Below are 27,123 nucleotides of genomic sequence, written 5' to 3'. Positions count from 1 at the left end.
TTGTAAAGGACTGTGCTAGTGCTGCAAGGAACTCTAAAGCTATTTTTGAGAGTGTGAATCAAATTCAACAGCAGTAATAAATCTCCAGAGGCTGCTCTTGCCCAATTATACAACGCAAGGCTGTTGTTGTATTCAAAGAAAAAAAAACTGCCCACAATTGAAGACAATGGATTAAGCAGCTCTTTGAATGGAGGCACTGTTCAGACTTGGCTTGGTCTTTCTGCAGAGTGAGTGAAATACGAGACAATGGCCCTCTAAAGCCAATGAGAAGCATTTTCTTTGGTATTGACGGAGTGTGTGTGTGTGTGTGTGTGTGTGTGTGTGTGTGAAAGAGAGAGAGAGAGAGCGAGCCTGTGGGAGGGGAGAAGAGTTAGGGAAAGCCGGGGGAGTTGGGTCCTCTCTGTGAATGGGCCTTTAATCCCCTTTTGCCATTGAGAGCTGCGTTAGAGGGAGCTGTAATCTGGATGATGGGAGAGGTCAATTGAAAAGCATGGCGTTGGTTTGAATAATCCCCTGGTGCTCCTTTGGTTTCATCTCTTTGCGAATACAGCGAGCAGTTAAAGGTTAACCAGGTGTAAAATTTCCGAGTTCGCCACAGCACTGAATGAGCTCTGTGAGAAATGTACACACTTTCGCATTATTCTGGCTCCTGGGAAATACTTCACTTGTTTTCTTCTCTTAAAACATTGTTTCTAATTGTGTAATGCACAGGTTTGTGTCTGAAGGCTAGACGTTGGAATATTGCCATGAGGATTTGATGGCAGCTGAAAGCATTAGTGATGTCAGGTACCGATGCTGATGATTAGTTCTGGGTCCCAAACCATCCCCTATCTTTTGGATTAATCTTAATCACTCCAGAGATCACAGGTTCACGTCTTCACAGCCCAGTGCTGGGGGGTTTATAGCCCTCTGACCTGTGTTTGTCGTCCTGTGATAACTCTAAGCTCATCTGCTCCACTGTCTCCTTTGTTGTCTCACGACATGTTTCTATGACGTCTTTCGGCATGTTGTTTCATTTTGAACAAATCATTAGAGATTGTTATAGAGAAGGTGGAGATAGGAGGTTTTATTCCAGCACCAAGGTCATTCAAGCTGTTTTTAGCAGCAGTCCATTTCTGAGAAGGGGTTACAGTGAATCTCTCTTGGCCTTGTGCACTGTTACTGAGATGAAACAAAGCCACCCCGGTGACATTCTCGTGTGTAATTCACAGATAATCGTGTAACACCCAGCCTTTTAGCGCCTGAACCAGTCGAGCATGCTCTCGGGAGCTTCTCTGTTAGAACGATATGTAAACAAGTGAAAATGGACACTGTAAAGTGACACCATCTCTGTGTTCACAGTTCTGTACTCGGACACACCCTTAACATCAAGCTGTCTCACTGGTTCATCCATCTAAACCTTTTAAGTGTCACTCAGTCTTGTCAACTGTTAACGCTTCCTTCTTTACAGTGTCCACTTACAGGAGCTGTGGATGTATCAGTCCGTGGTCGGACGTTTAGTGCAGATGGAGCCTATTGATGCCACATAGTTCATGATGTCATAGTCAGCTTAGGCTTTAACTGAGGTAAATGTGTAGCGGATGTTTGTTGTGAATGAGTGGAAATAACCTGTGTTCATTCGTTTCGTATGTTATTAAAATTCAGTATTTACCAAATATGCACAATTTAAAGAAGGCTTTATGTTGGAACATTTTTTGTGAGGATTTGATGGCATTCAGGCACATGATGTTGGAGAAGTAGGGCTGGATTATGTACACCGCTCAAACTCATCCCAAAAGTAATCCATGGAGCTCCATCACTCCAAAGATCACAGTTCCATTGCTTCACAGCAGTGATTGGTTTGTGACGTTCTGGTCGACTTTTGTCATTGGAAATTGTGAATTTACACTTTATTTTGCAGACACTCTGGAGTGTCCTGTTATATATATATTTTTGTGGGAGACAGCTACAGCTCTATTCACTGTTTTGGACAAAACTAACATTCATTTACTTACAGCTTCCTACTCATTTACAGTCTGACGTTTCTGTGGAAATAAATAATTAATAGAAAAATATTATATTATTATATTATTGTAAGAATTGTAACTGAATAACTGTGTGTGTGTGTGTGTGTGTGTGTGTGTGTGTGCGCCACTAGAGAGCAGCAGAGCACCAGCAGAACTCAAACAGCATCACTGCTGTAATATTGTGCTTTAATTTGTTTAATAAAATTGATAAAGAGTTTGATTTTAGATGTTAATGAGTAATTCATCTTATACATATTTTACTGACAGTGTTTAAATATTCCTAATAATTATAGTATAATTTAAAAGCTTCCATTTGCCCTAAAACTTGCCCAAGCAGTAAATAAATGTCTTTATTAATATACAGTCGTAAGGTTTTCCATGTGGGACTTTTAAGTTTATCAGGAGACTGGAGTTTATATTTTAACTGTCCCCTTCTTTCACTGAATACTGAGTGCTTGATTAACTTTTATTACTTTATATCTTTATTAGTGCAATACCTACTGATACTGTCCTTTTATATGTCATGTATTGATCTGAAGTATTGTTTATATGATTTATCTACCTCTTGTAACTTTATTTTATAAAATTTGTAGCCCCCACGTTCCCCTTATTTTTGGCTGTTCAGTGTCAGCTCATGTTTACTGTGTATTAATGTGTAATAATGCGATTACTATCAGGATCAATGAAGTATTTCTTCTTTGCTTTGTTAATTATTCTTCTTTCTTGTAGTTTTCTCTTATTCCCCTTTTGAACAACCCACCAACTTACTCCCCTCAGTTCCTCTCTCCCTCTCTCTCTCTCTCTCTCTCTCTCTTTCTTTATTGAGCATGCCCAGTGGCCACCAGCTCAGTCTACTTACAGCGGGCTGTGAGGAGCACTGCGACCCTATTCCTCCCTTAAATTCAGTTTTTATACACTTTAAGCGCGTTTTCCGCTTTTATTATAACAATTTCCTGCGTAAAAGCCCTCAAACCTTTACGGGGTTGATTTTTTTTTTACTTTTTGTGTATTTTTCCGAAGTTTAAAGGCTGGGCCTTGGTCTTTCGTTGACAAATAATTCAAGTTTGCAAAAATTAAAACTTCTTTTTTGCAACAAGAGCAAAAAAGCTGGTCTTTTTGCTGTATTTTTTGCGTGTGATAAATGCTTCTTACGAAGATGGACCTGTTGAACTACCAGTACTTGGACAAAATGAACAACAACATTGGCATTTTGTGCTACGAAGGTAAAGATGAGTTCTTATTACTTTAGGGCTGGTTAAATGTTTATAGGTTTGCGATTCCATATGTAGATACATCTAGCGATTAATATAATACAACATTATACCGTACATTGCTCAAATTGGTAGCTATTCAGTGTTGTAATTTTCCGTTCCACCTTAAGTGGTGCGGGAGTTAGACTGTGGTGTCCCAGGCGCCAGAATGGAACTGCTGCACCATTTAAGGTGGAACTGAAGGTTCGAAAAATTAGTGAACCCCAACTCGTGTTCTCATAGATTTTTCTTACTTTAAACGTTGTAATTCTTGTGTGGTACTATGGTATTTAAATTTACGTGTTAACAATGATCAAACATTGTATAAAATATACCTTTTATTTCAAATGTTTACGTACGGGTTTCAGCGCTGTGTCAGTCCTGTAGTACGTGACCAATACAGTTTCACATTATGGTGACTTTAACTTAAATAATTTTTGTTGTTACTGCTTTTCCATGATTTTTAAAGCAATAAAAGACAAATTTACATATGTAGGGTTTAATCGTGGAGCTATGAAAGCTCATATTAGGAGTTGATGTGTAAAAACAGACTTAGATAAGATAACACTTTATTTATCCTGAGGAATTGTGGGTATTAAGATAAGATACTGAAGATTTACTACTACTTTTAAAGATGGTATATACTCTTTGGACCAATGTAGGAAAAGTAGCTCAATTCTATTTTATTACCTTTTATTCACTTTAATATTGATTCAAAAGTGCCAAAAGTGTTTACACTTAAACACATCTCTATCACTGTGTACATACATTATTGGGATTCTTGACTGAACATTGTAGTGACTCTGAAGGCAATATTCAATTAACCGTTGGGCTTTTATACGGTCTGATCTCTTATAACTGAAAGGAGTGTTTTCTTTTTTATTCACTGATACACACTTGTGGTTCAAACACATGTAAACACACATTTATACATTTTGTTAATGAGCAAACATATTTCAACCAGTGTAAACCTTAATTTGAGTAGGTTGTTTTTTACCTTATGCAGTCTTATAAAACAGCAATACACCCAAGTTAGATGTTGAATGACATACAGTTCCTTTTCCAGTGCAGGGATTCGTTTACTACAGTGAATGTGTTTATATTTTCTGTATGAGTTTTGCATTTTTTCCCTTTGTGAATCAGATCCACTCACTCAAAACTCTAATGCCAGAGATGGATATATTCCATGTTTGTTGTTGTCTGATTTATGTAGACGTCTTGATTCGTGTATTTCGTTCTCTGATGGATTTTGTGTTTGTTGCACAGATGTTGTGAATGACTGTTTATCAAAAAAAAAAAAAGAAGAAGAAGCAGCCATTATATGAAAAATGTGCCTGACAGTGTATATCTGGACTCAAAGGGGGTTGTTTTATGGGGGTTTCTTTTCCACTCCTCTCTGTACCAGCCTCCTGTTGTCAGCCATCACTTGTCGAGAGCAGAAACGTGATCCAGGACCTTCTCCGCGGCTCCGGCCACATGGCTGTCACTCCACCGTGAAAAATGGAAGGCTTTTAGTCAGCTCTCTCAACTCTGACTTTCTGAAAATGAACAGAGGCTAATTTATCACTTTAACATTTTCCAGAACGTTGGAGAAAGCTGTGGATGCTTTATGGCTCCAGCTTGTGTTCAGTTACGAAGAGTGGAGAATGAGAAGTTGACATCACTGGACTTTCTCTTTTAATTCTATGTTGTTGATGCTGTTAATGACAGTCACACTGGAGCTAAGCTAAATGCCCAAAAGTGAATGCCCTGTGAACACCTGCTCATCCAAAATTTCAAATGAATTCAAGGTCATTAATCAGGAGTTTGTTCCTCTCCACTGCAGTTAAAGATATTACTCTTACTCATTACTCAACATTTCTGTGAGGATTTGGTGGCGTTCATCCACAAGAGCTTTAGGGAGGTTAGGTAGTGATGTTGGGCGATTAGTTCTGGATGCTGACGTCTCTCAGTTCCTTTGCGTTAGCTCTGTGGTTTGTCTCTACAGTAATTGTAAAAGTCCGTTATAAATATTTAACAGTATTGTTTGGCAGACTTTGAGAATATTTGCACTGCTCTGTGATCTTTGATGCTTGTATTTGTGCTACCACTTCTTGTAAGTGAAGATAGGGTTGTTTGGTTTTACAGTTTTTGCAAATATCACAAATGAGTGCATGAAGCTAAGACCCTTCTTGTCTAGTTATTGATCATGGGTAGGTATAGTTATCTGCTTAGATACATTACCTGGTCTAAAGTTTGTGGACACATGCGTATCCAGAAGTGAAGGGTTTTCATAAGGGGTTTGTCCTACTTCGCTGCAGTAACAGCTTCTACTCCCCTGGGAAGACTTGCGTGTTGGAACACTGTTATAAGGATTGCTTTCAGCTGCGACAGCTGAACAAGGACAGATACTGATGTTTAATGATTAGATCTGGCTCTCTAACTCGTCTCAGAGGTATTGCATGGTGCATTCACTTCAGAGAGACCCACAGCTCCACAGCCTTTTTACACCCCTGTTGTGGACTCTTAGCATTTGGCATGGTGACCGTTGGCGCATAGGTCGTACTCTTCCTGTATGAAAGTCACGAGACTTGGAAAGACCTTGGGCACTTCTGTTTTGCAATTTACTCTATGTATTTGGATTGAGATCAGCGCAAGTCCAAGGGATTGCAAAACCGTTTCTGCGATTTCTTTGGGGCTCCATGACTCACCCTTGTTTTCAGATAATACGCCAAACATAACCAGGCCCAATTGATGGACATACTCCAAATAAACCATGTGGCCAAATGATTGTCACAGCGGAGACAGTTGACTGTAAGCCTCTGTTCTGGAAGTCTGTTAAAGCCGCTTATAATCTTGGCTCTGACGTTAATAGTTACTGTGATGAATTACATTTACTTAGCTAAGCATGTTTTTTGATATTGTTAGTATTTTCCAGATCTTTAGTCTGTGCCTCTTCCATACGTTAGTTAGACCTCACCATGTCACGCAGTGTTGCCAAGTTGGGCGGTGAAGGGTAGAGCTCTGCATGTTTGGAAGAGAACACCGAACTGCTTAGATCTACTATATTCTTAGCTAACGGATTCCTATGTTTGCTAGAATTACACTGATGGATGGGGAGGAGGAGGCCAAATACGCTCTCACATACTCCTGGTTATGGATGACTGTGGCATCCTCAGGTAGTGAATTCATGTGTATTGTAATGTAATACAGTTTGTACCATTGTAATAAAATGTTTTTATAGTAATGTGTCAGCCAGTTTGCTCAGGACCAGTGTCCTTGTGGTCTTTAGTGTGTTGGATCAGGGTAACGCCACTACCTTCTTTGCAGAATGCCATGGATCTGTTTGAGTTAGCACACCATATTGCAAGGCTAACAATATTTATTTTTAATATTTTTGCCTCTTTAGAAGTGGACGTAGTTCTGCTGCTGGAGTAGTTCTGTTCTCTTGGTCAGCTGGAGCAAGTGACCCAGTGACAGCAGATGGAAATATACAATCATCGCCATTTTTTGCTCTGCATATCACAGCAGGCTTTCCAGCTATTTTTAATGGCCTCCAGAATCACTGGAGCACATGGCTAATCTATTACAGCTCCTGTGCACCCGAGAGCACTGCATCATCTCTTAAAATAGGCCTCTGTGCATGCCATGTATTTCTGCACTCATCTGCACTCTGAACTCGAGTGGAAACACCAGGCGAAATCTCAGGAATTCACAAGCCAAGGTCTAGCATTGCTGGAGCATGATTTATTCCTTTATTTCTGGACCCAAATAGTTAGAGCCTCCAGCAAGAGCTTTGTCACGCTGTCCAGTGTCTAACGCTTCTTATCTCTTCATATTGATTGTTCTTTGCACTGAATTTGATTAGTTTGAAGCATATAATCAAAGAGAAAATGCTTTAAGAATTCGTTTCTATTTATATTTTGTTAATAGCTGTACACTCTCTGTAAAGTTGCACTGGAATTGTGACGAGGTGAGATCTGTTTATCTTTGTGTTCATTGTTTCCCACAGTGACCTTGATTTCACAGCAGAAATCACAGAGTGTTTTGGCTTTGAACAGAACTAACACCATAAGGAAGGAGAGATCAGTGCAGTTTAAAATGACATTGCCATATTTAATATCTTCTGGACGCTCAGAATTACAGTGAAATTCCAATGCTGTTGTGGCTTTGTGCACGTGAGAGATTAAAAAAAAGGGCAATAAAGAAGACGGTATCGCCCATTTGTAAGCAGGTCTGTTTGTTGTCGATATATTGTTCTAGAAACAACTCTTATTAATGTCTTTTTTTTACCACTGATGTAATGATAATTTAATCACATAATAATACAGTTACACCCCTGTAAAGAGCAGTGAATGTCCTCATTAAGAATACTCAGACACTGGAATTGGAATTCAAATATCCCAAATAAATGAAACATAAATAAAATCAAACCATTGTTTTCAGGCTAATCAATATAACTGCCCCAAACCAGAGAAACCCAGAGAACAGAGCTTGTTTTTTACGGAGTCTGTATATTTTGAAGCTTTCTGTACGGTTTGTATAGCCGTAAACGTTGCAGATACACTGATGTAGAGAAATGAATAACAGTAGCTTTTAATGGCGCAGCGGAAGATTGTTTTGTAGTGCATTTTTAATGAGATTGAGGTAAATTTGTTGACACAGACATGTCTGGCTGTCATTGAAGATGCTCATGAATTGTTAATATCCTTAAACACTCTGACACTGGTCAACTGCTAATTTACAAATGCAGTTACAGCAGAAATTTTAATGGATTTCTGATACACTGCACCCGTGGTTTGTTTTGATTCTCAGTTTTGAGCAAAATTGGACAAAAATGCATTATTTGGCAAAACGCACTGATGAAAATGCCAGTGTGGACCCCTCAAAAATACTACCATTAATATCATCTGTGTCTAAGCGTGGACTTTTAGGTCGTACTCATTGTAAGTACAGAATTGTGGTGTAGGTTTGGGCTGTATTATAATAGATTAATTATTAATATTTATTATTATAATGAACAATTTTTCAGGAGGATGTTATATTTTTTTTCCTAGTTTCTTTTTCACAATGACTTTGTTTCTTTGGTCTGTTTTAACTTCTCAGTCCTCAAAGAATCTAAATCTAACGTGTGATCATGAAGATGTCAGTATTTCGGTTCGTGGCGGGGCAGTGAGCTGTGCACTGCGATGGCTCCGACTCCGACTCCAGCAGACAGTGCTTAAATTAAACCAGACCTAACTGGCCAGGGGTGAAATGCTGACTGTCACTTTTCCTGCTGAACAAAAGCTAAAAAGGCCAGCCAACAATGGAGAGGTGAACATACCCATCTCTGAAAGACTTTTTTCTGCTCAGTCCATGTGCTTATTGTATATGTAATTTAGTACAGAATCACTCATACACCCTGGGCATTAGATGAGAAATGTTTTATGGTGTAAATGCAGATCAGAGAGCTGTACTACAATCAGGGAGATGGAACCACACCGGCCCAAGCCTCTCAGATACATTTAAGAAAAAATATCAAGGTGTCTCTACTCCCTCACACTATGAATTGCCAAGTAGCACTGCCAGAGATGCCGCCCGCCAAGTTAGGGCTGAGCCTGCTTTCTAAAGCAGTGTGTGGGGTAACTGGGGGGAGGTTTGTCTCACTTCTGTAACGAAATCCCATCTTTTCTGACGTTTGAAGTCCCTCGAAGGCCTCTCCTTTGATCATTTGTGCTTCTAATGACTGCCTTTCAGCAGATCAAACACTGAACGCATCTCAACTGACACTGATAGTGATCTTTTATGGCTTCCACTCTTCCTCGTGTAGATTACTGTATAACACACCCCCGCCCTGAAATTTCCTCTTTCTGATGAAGTGCCTTTAATAAAATCCACGTAAATATTCATAAGGACTTGTGAACTCTCTCTTTACTCGAGTTTCAGAAAGTAAGTGGGCATTTGGTTTTGAATCTGATATTGAAGCTAGTCGTCATGGCGTCACAAATAAAATATACAAAGGGTTGCTACTGTAAAAGTCTTTTATTTTATGGTGGAATTCCCAAGGGCACTATAAATAAGTTATAACACCGACAAACATGCTACACCTTAGATAGAAAATAAAAAATATTAAGCTCTTCCTCCACAGCAGTAACATTCACAGGTAGTAAATGTCATCTATTATTTATCTGCAGATTTTAGCATGTTTGCTATTCAACAATTACAAATTGCATTCAATCGTTACTGTGCCTTTAAATGTGCAGAACTCTCCTTTCTGGAGGATGGTAGCTATTCTCACATAGAATTAACACAATATTAAACTTTAACATCTGTGTTATAATACGTTATATTAGTTAAGTTATTAAACGTCCTGTTGTTGACTGAGGGAGTGGAGGGTAACTTTTGCTGACAGTTTAGCTTCAAGGCATTCGTCTGTTTTTTTGAATTTTGTGTTGAATAGCACTCACTATATTTCTGAGAGCGCTTGTGTAGAAATCTCATCATTTGTCTCCAGTAAAAGCGTAAATGTCTCACAGTGAGCTCCGCCCTGTTTCCCCCCCCTCCCATTGAGTCCAGTTCTCTGGAGACAGACAGAGAGATAAGAGGTCATGTGTCCGGGTGAAGCCTCGCTCCAGACGAGAGCTCGGCCTTTTCTCTGTTACCGACTCCGGGCGCCTGCCAAAAATGATGTCATTGCCGTCACCATGGAGACCGGAGAGACGAGCCGAAACATGCCGGACGGGAAAATGGGACGCTTGTTTTGGGAGGTTCCTCTTCTGCTTCTCCCTGATAAAGCTGCTGGAGTCTGGAGAAAGATTTGTGCCTCTCGTTTTAAACCTTGAGGTTTCCCATCAGAATCGCTTCTGTGGAGGGTCTTATTTGGGGAAATGTAACACAGTACACACACCGAGAAAATTGCATTCACCAAAGAGAAGTATTAAGTTTAAACAAAATGGAGCAGGTAGAAGAGATTTAAGGAACCAACGGATACGAATGTGTGTGAGAGATGAACAGGAATGTGTGTTTACCTGAAGAAATATACCAAATTAAACCAGACTAATAAGCAGATGTAGGAAATCTGTTGTGACATGAATCATTACAACGTTATTTATTTACAGTGTGTTGAACTTAATAAATCAACTGGACAAAAAATGTTATCAGAGACCCTTTTTATTTATTATTTTTTTACACCGTTCTGTGCACGTTGCTCAGAGCAAGACTGTTGCACTTGGACTTCTCTCAGTAAATCTTATGAAAACCCAATTTTGGGTTGCGCTAACCTCATCCCCAGTGGAAAGTCCCAGATGCGAGACACTGCCAGTTGTAATTTTCCTGCCTTCCTCCCACACACAACTCACTGTAAATACACCAAGCTGCTGTATCTCTGCTCTACGACGGCTATGAAGTGTTACTCTGAAGCTCTTAATCAGGGTTTCATTCTTATTTTAAGAGGAATGACAGTGACATTTTAAAATATTTAACACAAATACAATCTGGAAATATATCTTGCTTTATTTATTCTTTGCTGTAAGAGAAATGTCTGTTCTCCACGTAATCGCTGGTTAATGTTAGGTGTAAGTTACATGGCAGTGATGTCAGCAGGTCGTACAGGACTGTCTACAAAAAGAAAACAAGTCTTTGCCTTCAGCCATTGGACGCCCCTTTTGCAGTTATTAAATGTATCTGCCCCACCCATGATGACGTCTTGACATCAGTCTAGTGTTGTTTTTAATGACCAGTTTCTTTTATTTGTTTAGTGTTTTTCTGCTGAGCTCCTGGCTCAATGGGTGTGTGATTATATTGTAGTAAAAACACTCTTATTATCCCTTAGAATTAAGCTGTTTTTTTTTGTCACTGTGCCATAAAGGCTGTTCTATGTAAATGAGCGCTCTCCTGATTGGTTGCACTGTATTGTGCATTATTCTGTATTTTCATTTAAAAAAAAAAAATCGGTTCTTCTTGATATGGCCCTTTTATTTTTTATAAATCAAGTTCAGATGACCACAGGCTTTATTTCTATGTGTTTCTCCAGGTGAAGCTGCTCTGAGAGGTGACCCGCGAATGCCGACCATGTCTCTGCCGAGTGTTGTCAGCAATCATCGAACGGGACCACCTCCCATCAGCCCCAGCAAGAGGAAACTCACCCCCGACCTCCACCTTGACGAGGAACTGCACTGCAACAGTGATCACGTGGCCAAGATGAGCCGCCTGTTCGCCGCACAGTTGTAAGTCCAAATGGTTTAATATCATCTGTTGTTTTTCATGAGAGAGAGAGAGAGAGAGAGAGAGAAGAACGAGAGAGATATGAGAGAGGAGAGAGAAAGAGAGAGAGAAGAACGAGAGAGAGATATGAGAGGAGAGAGAGAGAGATATTAGAGAGGAAAGAGAGAGAACGAGAGAGAGAGGAAAGAGAAGAACGAGAGAGAGAGAGACTGTGAAGGATATGAAGGTTGGCATGGCTGCTGAGTCTCTGGATTCCTCAGATTCCCAGCGTGTGAGTGGAGCACATGGCCGCGTGTGTGGAGCCGTCACAGCGGAGCATTCTTCACATTCCTGCTCCGCTCTGAACAGCCGCAGAGAATCATGGGACACATTGCCTCTGTTCAGCGCCGAATATCGCACAGCGGCGAGAGTCCAGCTCACTGCCTGAGAATGTGTCTGAATAATCGTGACCCGAGCTCGAGAAACACAAGGAACAACAGGGCACTCATAGCCTCTGATTCCCAGCACAGCCGAGAACCTCAGCACATTCTCCTCCGGAGGAGGCATTAGAACAAGGGCTGTCAGTCCTTCAGAATATCACCTCATGCAGTTGTTTACAAAAGTGTGGACAAAAAACTGTAATGAGTGGGGTCAGTTTTTAATAAATATTCACAGTATGCTCTGTAAAGTATACCATCGGCATGCAAAGACCATCGTGTATCTCAGTTTCCGTACGTTTTTAAATTTACTACATCATTTCATAGATTTAACATTGAATGGACCAATGGAAATGCTCTAAAATTCATTAAAACCCTTTTACATTTACTTCCAGTTTTCCTTTTCCTTTAAAGTTACTATTTTGGACATGTTTTTTCTTTGGACAGCGACCACACACATGCACATGTGTGTGAGTGTGTGTGTGTGTGTAACCCATAAAAGATCATTAAACTTACTAGTGCCTCTAGTGTCCTAAGAGTCAGAATTAAGGCAAAGACTAAAACGTATTCTTTTCAGTTTCTGTTGTAGAGCAGATCTCAGCAGCAGGTATTTTATAACATTCTGTCGATCTGGACTTCGCATCATTATCAAGCAGCCGTCCTGATCCTCATACTGTGGCCTCCCTGTTATTTCTCCCCATCATCCCATCGTAATGTGCTCATATGATCCCTGCTGTGATCCCACTGAGACAAATGATCGAATGACTGCTCCGGGCTCTGCTGTGTGTTTTGAGCCTTGTGGTTTCAGTCTGCATTCGTTTATATTCGTATTAACTTGTTGCTGTTGATGTGTGTGTTATTGTGCAGTGTCCAGGGCCCACGCTCATAACGGGGAGCAAAATCTCCCCCACACCGTGAACCCTTATGAATAATTAACACTCCGTGCCATTTGAAGTGTTCAGATTGTTACTGCATTGTTTTGTGTTGTGGCTTTTGATTTAAAAAATAAATGTAGATATAAGGTCCAGACCTTGTCTCTTGAAACTAGTAAATGTCTTTTACGCTGCCCCAGATTTCACAGTGGCTAGGCCGGCCGTCATAAGGTTTAGTTCATGAAGTCAAAGCTTCATTAAAGTTTGATACAATACAAAGGTAAGCACTTTTACAACATACAAAACTAGAAAATGCCAAAAACCAGTAATCATTGGCTGCAAGTCATTTCTGTTCACTTTCAGTGAATAATAGAGGTCTGTGTAGGTTTGTACATGTTCTGTTGAGTTCCTCTGTGTGTATCAGCATGTGTGGTGTTTTGGTTTGGTTTCTTAAAAACCCCAAAGCTTGGTTATTTATTTTAAAAATCTAGGAAATAATCACTATATTGAGGCTGGGAGTGTATCAGTGCTTGAGTAATCTTACAACTCACACTGAAACATGAGTAGAATTACTTTCTCAAGGTTTAGTTGGTGTCTGGGGCATTCCTTGGTGAAATTGGTGTCTACTGCAGTGTTCCTGGTTCAGTTTGACATGGGATTCACTGGCGAATGTTTGGCAGCGAGGCTCTGGGTTTTCTCTTCTGGAGTTGTACCTCTGAGTTTTTCTTTTTTATTCCGTGGGCCGTGTGACACCTGACACCGTGGGCCAGAGGCAGGAGTGAAGGCAGCTCGAGTTTCAGTTATTGTTCTTAAAGAGGAAGGGCAACAGTATGAACGAAAGGGGGGCTGGGAGGAAAGACTCCTGCATCTGAAATGTCCTTTGAAACATGTTTTATGAGCTATTCTAAATGTCATAGTTGTTCTAAGCACCGTACTGACATTTTAATCCTCTAATATTTTAATTGGTTTTTCACCTTTTTTCAGTAGAAGCACATTTTAAATGTTTGAAAATCGTGTTTCAGCTCGTGGACTGTTCTGTCGAGAGCTGTGGGAGTCTCAGAGAGAGAGTGAGAGAGAGAGACGTGTACAGTTTACTGTGGTGTAAATGCCTGTTTTGTTGGGTTTGTAAGTGAAAGTAAACACAAGATTTTATTGCACAAACACTGCTTTTTGCTGAGTTTAACTTATTAGGAAAAGCTAAATACTGCAAACCTATTGGGAAAAGTTTGGTTGAAATCCACAAATCATGGAAGTTGGCCAGAGCTGTGTGTTTAATTTGGTTTAGTTTGAAAGTAATACTCTGTAATTTGTGGAGCTGTCTATTTCTATAGTCCTTTTTTGGGTCAGAACTTCAGGAGGAAAGTAGTCATGTTTAAATCCACAAAAAAATAAATAAACAAATAAAAATAAGTGTAAGAGGAGGGAGGGGCTCTGTTGTGGAGCTGAGACTTGGTGTGAGTTGGGGGCCATTTTCTCGTTTTCTCCGTGGAGTAGAAAACAAAGGATCCGTTATCCTCCAGCTCTCTCTCTCTCTCTCCCCCCTTTCATTTCACGGGGACGCCCCCACTGTCACAATACAAACCTTTGTAACTTTTCCAGAATCCTCCTGCTTCAGTAAGAACTATATGTGGTTTTTGAAGTGAAAGGCAGTTCTTTTTATTTTCTAGAGAGGTGTGGAGAGTCGGTTCTGAGCTTTAGGCATTTTTGGCTTTTCTGACATTTTGAGGGAGGCATGAAATTTGTATCTGACCTCAAGTGCTCGGGGGTCTCCTCTGGGCTCTGTTTCTAAAAGGACTGAGTAGCAGGGGAGGCCTGTTCTTGTAAAAGTTTCTCTGTGCCTGCTGGGAACTTTTAGAGCGAGTATTTCTCATGCCGTCCAGGCCAGCCAAACGAGGAGTGGAGAGAAGGCACTGCCAGAGTGGTTTGGACCTATGAAATCATCATTCCTGCTGCGTGTACAGGCACCCAGCAGTAGACTGCATCGCTGTAGTGATGAAGAGTTGTGCTGAGTGTTTAAAGAGTCATTAATCAGGAGGAAGGGCTGCAAAGAAATAACTTTTTCATCATCACGTCTGAAATGGAAGGGAATTGATTTGGTGTGGTTCCTCTCTTCCTTCAGCAAAAGCTCCCACTCGTTTGAGGAAGTGTTTGACCATTTCTGGGAGAATTTGATTGCAGCCGTGAGAGAATTACCACTGGTCCCACTGGTAAAAATGGTGGCCATCTTTTAAAGCAGTCGTAATAACCTGACGGGGGAAAGCTGTGTTGGTGAAAGGTCTATTTAACTATTTAAAATATAGAAATGAGTTTGTCCATTTGTTGTTAAGTCCATTTCCACTGAAGGACAGAGCAGATTGCTGTGGTCATATTGGAAGCACTGATTTAAATGGGATAACAACACTACTAAAAGTTTACCATGAGGCTGACTGTCAAAATGGCTGATGATAAACAGCACGTATGGGCCGCCTACGTTGGTCAGAGTGTTTTTTTTTCTTCCGATCCTGCATGTGCAAGGCTGTGTTTGTATCCTGTGGTTCTGCCTTCCCCCGGCTTGATTTCTCCCAGATGTTTCCTGTATCTCTAAGGGCGAGGTTCCAGTGACTTTAAAGGAGAAAAAATATCAAGTGCTCCAAGATTGCAGTGAGGTTTTTTTGCTGAGCTGCTTTGAAATACTGTTGTGAGAAAATGCCCTCATACTTTATTGTCTCCGAGGACCATCTTTTGGATCCAGCAAATGCTCGTACCTTTGCTGAGTGAGCAGTTCTGCTTTGTTTTTTTTTAATAGCAAAGTTTGAACAATAAAACCATCCAAGTCCATCCAATATGAAGCAAAATCTTTCCTCTCTTGGGGCTGATTGACTTGTAGAGTTATTATACATGTGTTTCTATTAGGGATGCACCGATACCACTTTTTCCCTAACGATACCGATATTTCATGTTCAAGTATCTGCCGATACCGAGTACCGATACCAACTCTGTCGATCTTACCTACTAGACAGATGCATATAAAATCATTTACATCTTTATTAGCAGTGAGTAATAGTGAGTAGTGGGCCGTTTCCACACCCCTATGGTATCGGTGCTCTCTGCAGCTGATACCGATACTGTATTTAAGCCATGGTAACGGTATTGGTGCAACACTAGTCTCTACACTATGTTAAACGGTTTCTGTATTTAATATTTAGAGTGTATGTCCTCTCTTTTGTAGCAGTAATCATTTCTACTGTTAAGAGAAGACTTGACAGTAGAAGTTGGAATATTTGATGTGAGGATTTGATGGCCATTCAACCACATAAACACTCCAGGACTGGCAGGCTTTATACCCCTCTGCTTGACTCTTTGCTTTGGCCATGGTGAGATTAAGCTTATGATTGTTGCTCATTCTAATGATGTGCTTCTCTGTCATGAATATGCAATGATCGTTTGTGCAATTAAACACCTGTAAAAGCTGATTCTGCTTCTTGAAAATGGCCAGAACCTTTTGGACATTTACTATATTGAGGTTTGACTGTTAGGTTAAAGTGACATGAAACTAGCTTCAATAAAGCATGCATTAAATGGAAGATTGGAGAGTTTAAAATATTGTGCTTTATAATTTTATACGCTGTGGTTCTGCTCTCATTCTAAAATTAATAGATGCCCGTGAATAACCAGTTTAAGACACCACAGCTTCTTCCCACAAATTGTACACTGTGTATAACCCAAGACCTTGTTAAATAAGAGACTCGTTCCATTCTGGGTTTTGGGCTAGAGCTGTTGCTGCATGTGTTTTCCCACTGTTTGCCCAGTGCACCCCATTTATATATAGTGTAATTACCCAATCACCAATTATTAATTATATAGGAGCAAAGCTTTTATCGTGAAGCAAGTCACAGCCAACTCTAGGCCTTTGCCTTTGTTATTTATTTTGCGCCAGAGCGCTTGCCAAGTTTCTGGGGCCCAGTTCTTTCTTGTGGGACGGCGCAGGGTTGTCTTCATGCTTTTTGGCAGGGATGAAAATGTTGGGCAAGTTACAACCCCCCTTTGTGCGCCTTACGTTAATCAAAACAGATGAAAGGTTCCTGTGAAGTGAATTGTGTCCTTTAACAGACCAGTTTGCTTGCAGTAGTTTTACAAATATATAGAATGTCCACCTGCAATGTGTCTGTATATCTGATAAAAAATAGCAAAAGTAGAAAGTGAAAGGAATGACATGAATTGAAAGTTTGAGAATACAAAGCATTCAGAAGTGCTCCAGCAGCAGCAGCATGCTCCTGAATTTCAAAAGCTATAAAGAGATGCACAGGGAGACAATGAATAAATAGTAATGCCTGGCACGTCCAGTTGCATATTAGAGAGCGCAGTTTAATTTTCTGTTAAATATGCTCTAAATCAAAGATTTATAGTGAAACACGTTCCAAGTGTCAGAGCAATGATTGGTTGATTAGGTTGCTTTGTGTGAGGCAGGGCTCAATCACTGCTTATAACTTCAGTGTTAAGGACCCTCTCTCTCTCTCTCTCTCTCTCTCTCTCTCTCTCTCTGTATCTCTCTCTCTCTCTCTCTGTATCTCTCTCTCTCTCCCTCTGTATCTCTCTCTCTCTCTCTCTCTGTTATTTTCTGAACTGTGGTCTCAGTTTATTCACTCTTGGCCCTCCCCGGAGAGAGGAAAGACTACATTTTAATGTCCTTTTTTGGGGCAAACCGCTTCCCTGGAGATTTCCAGTCCTCGAGAAGGGAATACAGCAGATGATTGAGAGATTGCATAAAAGTGCAAAAAAACTATTATTTTTTTTGGAGCTACTTCACGAGACCTTCAGCAGACCTTTAGTGCTGTGATTGTGTTCTGAATTGCTCTTCATTGACCTAGCTTCTGTTATAGACTTTGCATTTTTATTATTATTTATTTTATGAATAAAAGATGCCATTCTCAGTTGCCATTCTTTCTTTCTTTATTCTCTAAATTCCTTCCTTACGTTGGAAGGGCACAGATATGTTCTCTTTTGTTGTACCGTCTTTTTTTGTCATCCAGTTGTTGTTTTTTTGTGTGTGTGGACTCCTCAGGAAGACTGAACTCTGGTGACCTCTGTAATTACATGATAATTTTGTCTGTGTTCGGAACAGTGCTCCGGGGAGAAGGGGACGGTTTCTGACCGTAGACGTTAGCCAAGCACGTTTAAATCCCTGTCTCTTTTCACCCCACATTAGTCTCTATAGAGAGAGACATTTGCGCTGGACATAACAGGGAACTTGCAGGTGCTTTTCTCGCCGGTCCGGTTGCCAAGTAACAGACTATTTCAAGGACCCCAGCTAGAGAAAATATGCACTCGGTAGCCCCTAAAGCAGCTTCGTAGTGTATATATAACTGGACACATAACTGCGGTGTGTATATATACCGGAAATATGATTGGTAGCCTAGTACGTGGGTGCTGAGATATGGACGACTTAAAATGGAGCACAGACGAAGCTGTCTGAGAAGCTTGGTGCCCCACAGACCTGTTAAATTCTGAAATAAAAAGGCCACACTGTGTCAGTGATAGAGCGGAGTAATTTGGCAAAATTTGGCTAAATATAAATTGCAGTTATTATATAAATATTAAATATTTTTTTTGGTAGTGATTTCTCAGGAAGTGGATGTATATTTCATCATCATCATCATTTTCTTCTCCGCTTCTCCATTTCAGGGTCGCGGTTGGATGTATATTTGCTTCTATTAAAAAAGGCATTGTTGATGACGTGGCTTGAGGTGCACTTTTTGACAAATGGTGTTTTAATTAATTATATTAATTTAGTTTTTTTTTTTTTTTTTTTTGGAACATGTTTTTTAGTGCAGTTTAAATATAAAAAAAAATATCAGTTTGAATCTGGTTCAGTGTCTTAAACAGATTGCACATATGAACATATGCACATTACACACATATGGAAATTTTGCAGTTTAAAAAAAAAAGCTAATATTGTGCCCAACGAAATTCAGGATTAAAAAAAAGCCTAATTTCTGCCTCCTTTACTCTCTCTAATTAAAGTTTAACCGCCCCCTCCCCCTGTTTTTCCGCTCTGTTGTCCGGGTCCTCTCTCTCTCTCTGAAGGGTATTAAGTTCTCTTCCTGTGAAGCGTACATGAAGCCCTTTGAGTTTTTTGCCCTTTGCTGGGCCTCTGCTCGTTTGGCAGCTCCTTCAGGAAGTGAGGAATTCTCACACACACCGGGGCTCTGCCGCTCCGCTCTGGCTCTGTTCTTTCAGAGGAAAACAGAAGAAAAAAGACGGAAGTTTACATTGGGAATGGGCCATATCGATGGTCAGAAATAAGAGCAGTGTTGCCCAGTTGGTTGAATTGATGGGTTCTCGTGAATGTAGGGGCAGTTTTGTTTGGCTGGGGGTCGGCCAGATGTGGTCAGTTTTAGTTTAGCTCGAGTGTAGTTTGTAACTCAGTCCCTGGGCTGGTGAACATTTAATGGACTGATGTTGGTGGACACTTGCTTGTCAACATTTCTTCTCAAATGAAGCTAATTAATCAGAGGTTTGTTGTTTCTACTCTTTTTGGAAGTCTTTACTCTAGATATCTGAACATTTCTGTAGGGACTGGCTGCGTTAGGGAGGTCAGGTATTGATCTTGAACGATTGCTTCTGCCCCAAATGTATTTCTCCAGGGAACACTTCCACTTTCTCTTACCCTCAGTCCAATGTTGTTGGCTTTTGTTCGCCTCTAGCCCACATTTGTCATCAGGGTCTTCAGCCAGAGACGATGAGTGTGAACATTTTTTAATGCTTAAGCAAACTGACCTCAGCTGAGCAGTAGTAGTGGAAAGTTGAATATATTTAGCTGTGTTTAGGTAGACGTGTGCAGGGAGATGTTTGAGCATGCAGCGTTATCAGACCGATCTATTGGGATGGTGCCAGGCCTCCCCTGGAAGCTGAAGGCTTTATTAATAGCCGAGATGTTTGTGCCGTGTTTGACACAGTGTCTCTCTTGTTTTTCTTCTCAGAGGAAAGCCTGTTAACGGAGAGTACAGAAAGGACCCTCGCGATCGCAGCCGCAGCCCAGTGGAGCGCTCGGTAGTGCCCCCAGCAGGCCTTCACAGTGCCATCTACGCCCACATGGACCAGCCCCTCGCTCTGACCAAACACAGCCTTGACTCCACGCGCTCGCTCTCCATCTCTCCCTCCGAGCGCCAGCAGGTAACGACTTAACGCATCTGAACACTGCACCAGCTACGAACTCAGGATTCAGACTGACATTCAAATAAACTGGTGTTCCTTTGTTGTGTACATTTTATTTCTGTGTCTCTTTCACAGAATCGGCCATCTGTGATCACATGTGCTTCGGCTAACAACCGTAACTGTAACCTGTCTCACTGCACGGTGTCTCACAACGGCTGCTTGCCCAGTCTTCCCCCGATGTACAGGAAACCCTCCAACTGTGAGTTCTTAAGCAGTTCATAAGTTTTAGCAGTGTGTCCTTCAGCAAAACAGATAAATGGCTTTACACATCGTCATGACCTTGGTCTCATCAGCTTTTGGCTTGTAATCACTTTTCAGAAAATAACGTAGAAACTATGTTGCTCCAAATGTGTCAGTGCTGCTCCAGGAAGACCTCTAAATCCACTCAGTAATCAGTACATTTCAAGCTCTCTGTGGTTCTAAAAACGATTGTTCACCTGTAGTGTCTTTAAAAGAGAAGGTCAGGTTCTGTATTTGCTTGGTACAATGTTGATAAAACTGCCGCTCTCAGACTGGAAGAAGGTCAGAGCAGGGTCGCGGGAAATAAGATTTCATTCCTCTGCAGGGACCTCCACTCTGCTGCCGTTCTTCTGCACAAACGGAGGAAAGATGGCTGTAATTTATTCCAGACCCTCTTATGTAACCTCGAAGTTTCCTGTTTTCTTTTTTGGCATTTTATTACTTCACTGTCTGCCATGGAGATGAAGCCATAGTCCGTTTTCATTCTCCTCTCCTCTCCCAGGTTCTGTACACGGCCGGTGAACAAGGACAGTCATTTCGCCGCACGAATGAATCAACCTGTTCACTCTAAATGCACTTATATCAGAAGCCAGTCAGCACCTGCTCTTAATCTTTTTTGTCTGTTGGCTTCAATTATGTTCCTTTTGAATAAATGGATGTTCTGTTCTTTTCTAAGGGAATCAATTGGCAATTATTCAAGGGGATGGAGGCACTGAAAAATCACACTAGGCTTTCTTCAAGAAAGAGGCAGAGCATTATAACTATAATATAGGCAGTTGGTCAATAAGTGTTCTCCTCCAAGCGTGCTGAGCTCTTTAACCTGGCAGTTTGACAAGAAACGTTGGAGCTTCACATCTAATGAAGGAAAGTGCAGGTTTTTACTCTCCCAGGTCGGCAGCATGGTGTTGGATTGAGGGAGCCCTAGCTCACAAGTGGAATGAACTATGACTAAAATACGGTCGAGATCGTTTTAATTGGAGATGCGTGTTTTTGCATGACAACAATACTCTGTTTAAAAAGATTGGAAACGTTTATTTAAGGATTGAGAAAACTGAACAGTCAAGTTTCTTTTTTTTTTTTTCTGTACAGCAAACACAGCTTGTGACCCCGTGATCGAAGAGCATTTCCGCCGGAGTTTGGGGAAAAACTACAAGGAGCCAGAGCCGGTTACTAACTCTGTATCCATCACCGGATCGGTAGACGATCACTTTGCCAAAGCCCTGGGGGAAACCTGGCTCCAGATAAAGGCCAAGGGCAGCTCCTCCGTGAGCCCTGACTCCTCTCCAAACGGCCACATCATCAACCACAACCACTCCCCCTCCATCCTCTCCTGAAAACGGACGACAAGAACAGGACCAGCTCTTCATCCTCCTCCTCCCTGCCTGCCTGCTCCTCCTTTTTCCAAAAAACACTTATCACTTCGCTCTCTGAACAAGCTGCATGTTTAACTCTGCTCAAGGCGATCGTGTATATTCATGTACATAACGAAGAGGAAGGTTTGTTTTGATTTCTTTTTGGTAACATTTTCCTGTAGGTTATGTCTCCACGTGTCCATAAGGCTGACAACTTTAGGAAGGCTTATTCCATCTGTTGAGTGAAGTAGAGCTGGAGTCTTATTGATGTTGTTGTTGTTGCCTGGTGCAGAGATTTACAGCCCAGGACTCTAAGGCCTCCACAGCAAGCTGTGGCAGAAAGCACCTTACTGACTGGTAGCTACCCTAACTTGAGGCAGGCAGTAGCTCTCCAGTGAGACGTGATGATCTCTCCCAGGGTTGGAGATGACCCCCGGCACTTAGACCTTCGCCAACTGTTTTCAAGCTTATGACCAGAATTGCCATCCTCCGTGTTGAGATGATGCTATGAAGTGTCGATGGAGTGAACTCTCCATGTGCTACAAGCCTGGGCAAAGAATAGTGAAGTTGTTGGGATGCCCACACAACAACCTCCTCTCAGTGTTGCTAATAGGACCCCAAGGAGAGGCGGAGCCACATTTGTTATCAGCGCAGCTGCAGGGGTTGGAAAATGGTGAAATATGCCATCAATCCAACTTTGGGAATCATGATTTATCTGGCTCCTCCCCCTCCCAAGGATCGGCCGTACCAGGGTCTAAAGCTCCAGACTACACACAGACCTAAGATTCACTAAGGCAACATGGGACGTGACCATCCTTTAAATACAGAAATATAAACGGTCTTTTAGTAAGTTTGACCCTGGGAAGTGAGGTTTATCCTTAGCTCTTGCCTCGTATACAGTTGATTGTAGCAGGAGAATGATTTCCCCAGAAATAAGCAGATAAACCTGTTCCGTTTATATGCACTTATAACAGAAAGCAGTGAATGCCTGCTGTAAAATAAATGATATTTTTTACTAAGGAGATATTACAGGTCTGCAGTATCTAGTCATAACTTTTTTGGCCTGAGAAATATTTTATAAAATAAAATTCCACACCAAACAAAGTGTTGGAATAAGCCTCCATAGATTGTTATGTCACTAATGTCAATGACGATGCCTTATGTACAGTGACCTACTGTAAAATGTTACCAGCTTTTTTTGTACTTTGTTTTATTTTGGTGTTCTTTTCTTGTAGCTTGGCATTTGAGTCGATGCACACAGGAAGAAAAAAAAAAAGAAAAAGAGCAGGTTTTGCTTTGTTTTAGGCAAAGAGTCCAATCCCAAACCTGCTTCAGACACCAAAGAAACCTCGGATGCAAACTCTTCGTAATTTTAATGTTTTTTTTGCCGTTTTTTTTTTAAGAGTCATCCTTTCTTTGCCTCCAGCTCAGTTTCTTCTCCTCTGGTTGTTTCTGCACCATTTTTGTCACCCCCCCCAACACTCCCCAGGTTCTGTAGGTGTTTGTTACTTGAAAATAAGAAAGGCCTTGTCTGATTTTGCACTATGTTTGGGTTCTGGTTCGGGACGTAGGGATGGACTTGGTTTTGTTCTGTTATATTTTTGTTTAAAATGTTCAAGGGCAGCAGTGGACAAAGTCAGCGTTTTGAGAATCCTGATTGAGATCGTCGTAAAAGTAAATATTTCAAACAATAATCTCAGAGTTTGAATGATGTGCTGTTTATTTTCAGACGTTTTCTGGAAATAATGCCACGTTTTTCTCCTGACTTCACCATTTTCAATGAAATATTTCCATGTGTTGTGTTAAGTTTTTGAACATTGCACTGCTGTGGATGTTCTGGGACGTGAACGTGTCCAGGGGAGGAGAGGTGTGTGTGTGTGTGTGTGTGTGTGTGTTGTTTCTGTTTGGAGCTGAAACTGGGCTGTGTTTCTTTTCTTAAATTTGTGTTGTTGTTTTTTTCCATCTATTATCCTTCCTTTTCTCTGGCGCTGTGGTTTGGCTTTGGTCGGGTAGAGAAGGTTTTTAAGGGTTAACTCTTGCTTTACTGGTGCATGTCTTTTGTTTTTTAAAGAAAAAATAGCTGGTATCTATTACAGTGTAGACATTTCATTCTTAATATTATTAGCCTTTTGTTTTTGTTTGCTTTTCCTCAGATTTGAGTTTATTTTTGTCAGTAACAGTCCGAGATAAACTTACTGCTGGAACAGTTTTACTCAATATAATTTTTTATTCAGTAATCATCGCGATAGCAGCCAGAATTTAAAAGAATAATAGGACAGCCTCCGGACAGGCCAGTTTATATATTAACAAGAGTTTAATATGATATTAATCCATGGTACAGGACGCTGTTGGCATGACTGAAAACAGACGATAAAAGCAGCGGTGGACAGTTCAGTTGTCTGACAAACACCGAGAGCCAAGATCTTTGACAGTTTTCGACTTTTATCGTAGCCGCCGCTGCAGCTTTTAAAACTTAGTTCTTTTCCTTTTCTTTTACCAACTGCCTGTGTGCCACAAACACGAGCTCCTTCTGGAAAGCGTCTTAAATCTAATCACATCGTTACGAGACCACAACAAGGCTACGATACGATTATTAGCTTGATGTTTGACTTTGTCGAGAACAATCTTATCTCTCATTAGGTCAGGGTTAGATTTATGATGGTTTCATTGAATAAGAGCTGATCTTCAGCAGAGCGTCAAACTGAAACACATTCCTCCGCTTGGAAACCTAGTTCAGATCTTTTTTTATTTTCCTTTTAGCTCTCACTCACAGTTAGCGAATATTTTCCGAGTTTTCGGGGACGACAGGCTGCGTTTGGAGATTGATACTTTGGGCCGAGGCGCTCGTTTACATTCCATCATTGCAGAAAAACGATTGGACGTCCCCAAAAATGAGAGATCTCAGAATCCCCTGCAGAAAATGAGCTCGTATTCAGTGAAATCATCCTAAATCTATCTTTCTTTATAACAATGTTGTGAGAAAACAGATTATTTAACGTATTTCTAGACGATGATTTCCTCTAAAGTGAGGTTCTGGTTCCGTTGGCAGATCATTTGTTACATGACATGCTTTAAACGAGTAAAACGATGTCGGGTGTGTTTTACAGTCGGTGTTCATTCAGACAATAAACCTGTCATTACCGCCAACAAACACCTGCAGAGGCTTACTCCAACAAGCAGCACTTTTCTTAACACTGAAACAGACTGAAGCAGTCTTTCTGAGGACGGACGCTGGTTGGAAAAAGCCTGTAAATAAAGGCGGTTGTGTTGGTGTGTGTCGGTCGTAATGAAGTGTCGTGTCGCCTCATGAACGAACACCAACACTGAAGTGTTCCCAAATGATCTCCCTGTGGAAAAAGACACTTTCACTCCACATACAATCACCACACACTGGTGAAATCATGTTGTATTTTTAGAACAATCTCAGAATAATGATAAAGATTAGTTATGGATTAGTTTGAGTTTGTTTTCACTGAATGAGCGCTCGTTCTCACAGCGCATTACTGTTTTTCACCGTGTACTCGCTCGTGTATAAAGCGTTGTATTCTGCATTAGGCCTTTAACGTCCTCTGTGTCTAAGACCGGAGGAAGACGAGGTCAATATAAACACATTTCACTATCGTTTACTGGGTGAGACACTCAGCTTTGTTTTTGACTCACGTTGACCGCACGCAGCTGTAGGTCAATCACTTAACAAGAAAAAAAAAAAAAAACCTTTTTATAGGTAACTATAAGACCATCATTACGCTGTGCGTAACGAATGTACAGAGAAAAAATCGTAGGTATTTTTGAGGAACAATTAATTTGTTGATGATGAATATGTAGCTATTTAATTTTTTCCCTGTCCTTTTATTGTAATCATGCTTTTTTTTTTTTTTTCCTTTGGAGAAAAAAGTTGATCTTTTTCATTTGTAGATTTGTCTGTTTTTAAAGTGCAGGAACACAGTTATTCTATAAACGAGATAAAGAAACAAACACTGCGTTACGGCCGCTCCTGTATTAACTCTGAAGGCTACTGAGCAGTCTTTAAATACAGAGGCTTTTCAACTGTCTCTGGAGACAATTGAACAAAAAGAAAAAAGTGCTCATCTTTTCAACAGCTACTCGTCTGGGATGAGTAACGTCTTTTCAACTTCCCACACTCTCACGGTAAATACGAAACCCTTAACGAGCATTCTGTCATTTTTAACTTTAAAGAAACAGCTAATTAAGAAATATATTAAAGAAAATGTACAAATAACGAATGCGAATCCTGGTCGCTTGAACTGAAGAGTCAAATTACTTTTTTAGTACAGAGTATGATACATCCAGGCCAACAGGAGGCAGTGTAAAGGCTGCTTCGCAACATGCCCAAACAGCACTGCAGAAAATGACAGACTGCTCCTTTAAGGAAGATCTTTTGAAAGAAGTCACTCTTTCTTTATTGCAGCCCCAGAATGGTTTGTAAATCTGTATTATATCCTCCTCCTTTTCTGGCCTCGGTTTTCTTTTCAAATAAAAAACAGACTACGAAAGAAAATTGGCAGGCCATTGTTTTGTACTTAAGTAGCCTCCATGAACAATAAAGTGCTCTTAAACCGCAGTCTGTGACTCAGTCTTCATTCTTCAGCTCGGATCCTGGACTCCGAGAAATGAGAAACACTTTTGATTAGTCACCGGACCTCGCTGACGTCAGGAACTGAGGAGAAACGTTCGTCTAGAGTCAAGCTGCTGGAATTAGATCATCAACTGCAATTATCTAATTATTTACTCTGTGTGTGCGTGTGTGTGCGAGACAGAGCGAAGGTGTGAGGGGACATCAGGTGTAATTACCTAAAACAAAGGGTTCCATCAAAAATCTTGTTTATACATCGATAATTAACTAAATATTTATGTAATCTATGGATATTAATAAATACAAATGTAATAATGTTTTAATTTAAGGGCCAAAGTGCAACCCACACAAACCACGTCAGTGTCACTGCAGTGAAGCACTGAAAATGACTCACCGCCCAGTCGTACCTGCTCTGGGGTGGTCCTGAGGATGAAAGGGATGACTGAAGTATGCAGAGCAACAGAAGGGCTACAATGGTCTGTAACTGTAGAACTACAAAGAGCTCCTGTCTGGTCTGTGGAGCTGAGAGAATGGACAGTGAGTGGACGACTCCCCAACAACGATGTGGCATTAATGTTTTGGCTCTGATCGGTGTGTATCTTCAAACACATTGATATTTTAACTTTATTCAAGGGCAGGCTCCTTTTTCTCCATTTTTCTGGTGATGTGCTCATTAAAGCCTCACGCCGAATTTAAAACGAGCGCCAAAATCCTCAAGTAAACAATGTTTCTCTGCTTCAGTTCAACACTTTTTAGAGAATCTCTTACACTACAACACCATTCCTACAGAGAGACAGACAGAGAGGGAGAGAGAGATAGAGAGAGAGCTAAAAAAAGAGATGTATAGATTAACTCTACACAGCAGTAATAAATGTCTGGGTTTAAATCAGGCACAGAGTTATTTATAGTTAAAGACATTTTGATGAAAATTCTGTTGTTTGCATGAATATTTTATCTAAGAGAGAAGCCAAGGACAAGAGACAGACAGAGAGAGGGAGAGAGAGAGACAGAGAAA

General features: G+C 40.8%; 1 protein-coding gene across 2 annotated transcripts in view; it reads left to right on the top strand.

The window, feature by feature from the left end:
- vgll4b (vestigial-like family member 4b) overlaps positions 1–26,090 on the top strand; it is a 38,164-nt gene extending 12,074 nt beyond the window's left edge. The window contains exons 1-5 of one of the 2 annotated variants that reach the window (XM_066670342.1): positions 2,884–3,229; positions 11,250–11,442; positions 19,688–19,880; positions 19,998–20,121; positions 21,252–26,090. In XM_066670342.1, coding sequence (XP_066526439.1) covers positions 3,148–3,229; positions 11,250–11,442; positions 19,688–19,880; positions 19,998–20,121; positions 21,252–21,496 — 837 coding nt within the window. In that variant the 5' untranslated portion in view covers positions 2,884–3,147 and the 3' untranslated portion in view covers positions 21,497–26,090. Of the gene's footprint in view, positions 1–2,883; positions 3,230–11,249; positions 11,443–19,687; positions 19,881–19,997; positions 20,122–21,251 lie in introns of those variants that run through there. The other variant, XM_066670341.1, reaches the window with a different exon arrangement.
- Positions 26,091–27,123: the final 1,033 nt, after the last annotated feature.

Source organism: Hoplias malabaricus, chromosome 5 (assembly GCF_029633855.1).
Source record: "Hoplias malabaricus isolate fHopMal1 chromosome 5, fHopMal1.hap1, whole genome shotgun sequence".
Classification (NCBI taxonomy): Eukaryota; Metazoa; Chordata; class Actinopteri; order Characiformes; family Erythrinidae; genus Hoplias; species Hoplias malabaricus.
Note: the sequence above shows the minus strand (reverse complement) of the source record. Positions and strands in the feature narration are given on the sequence as shown.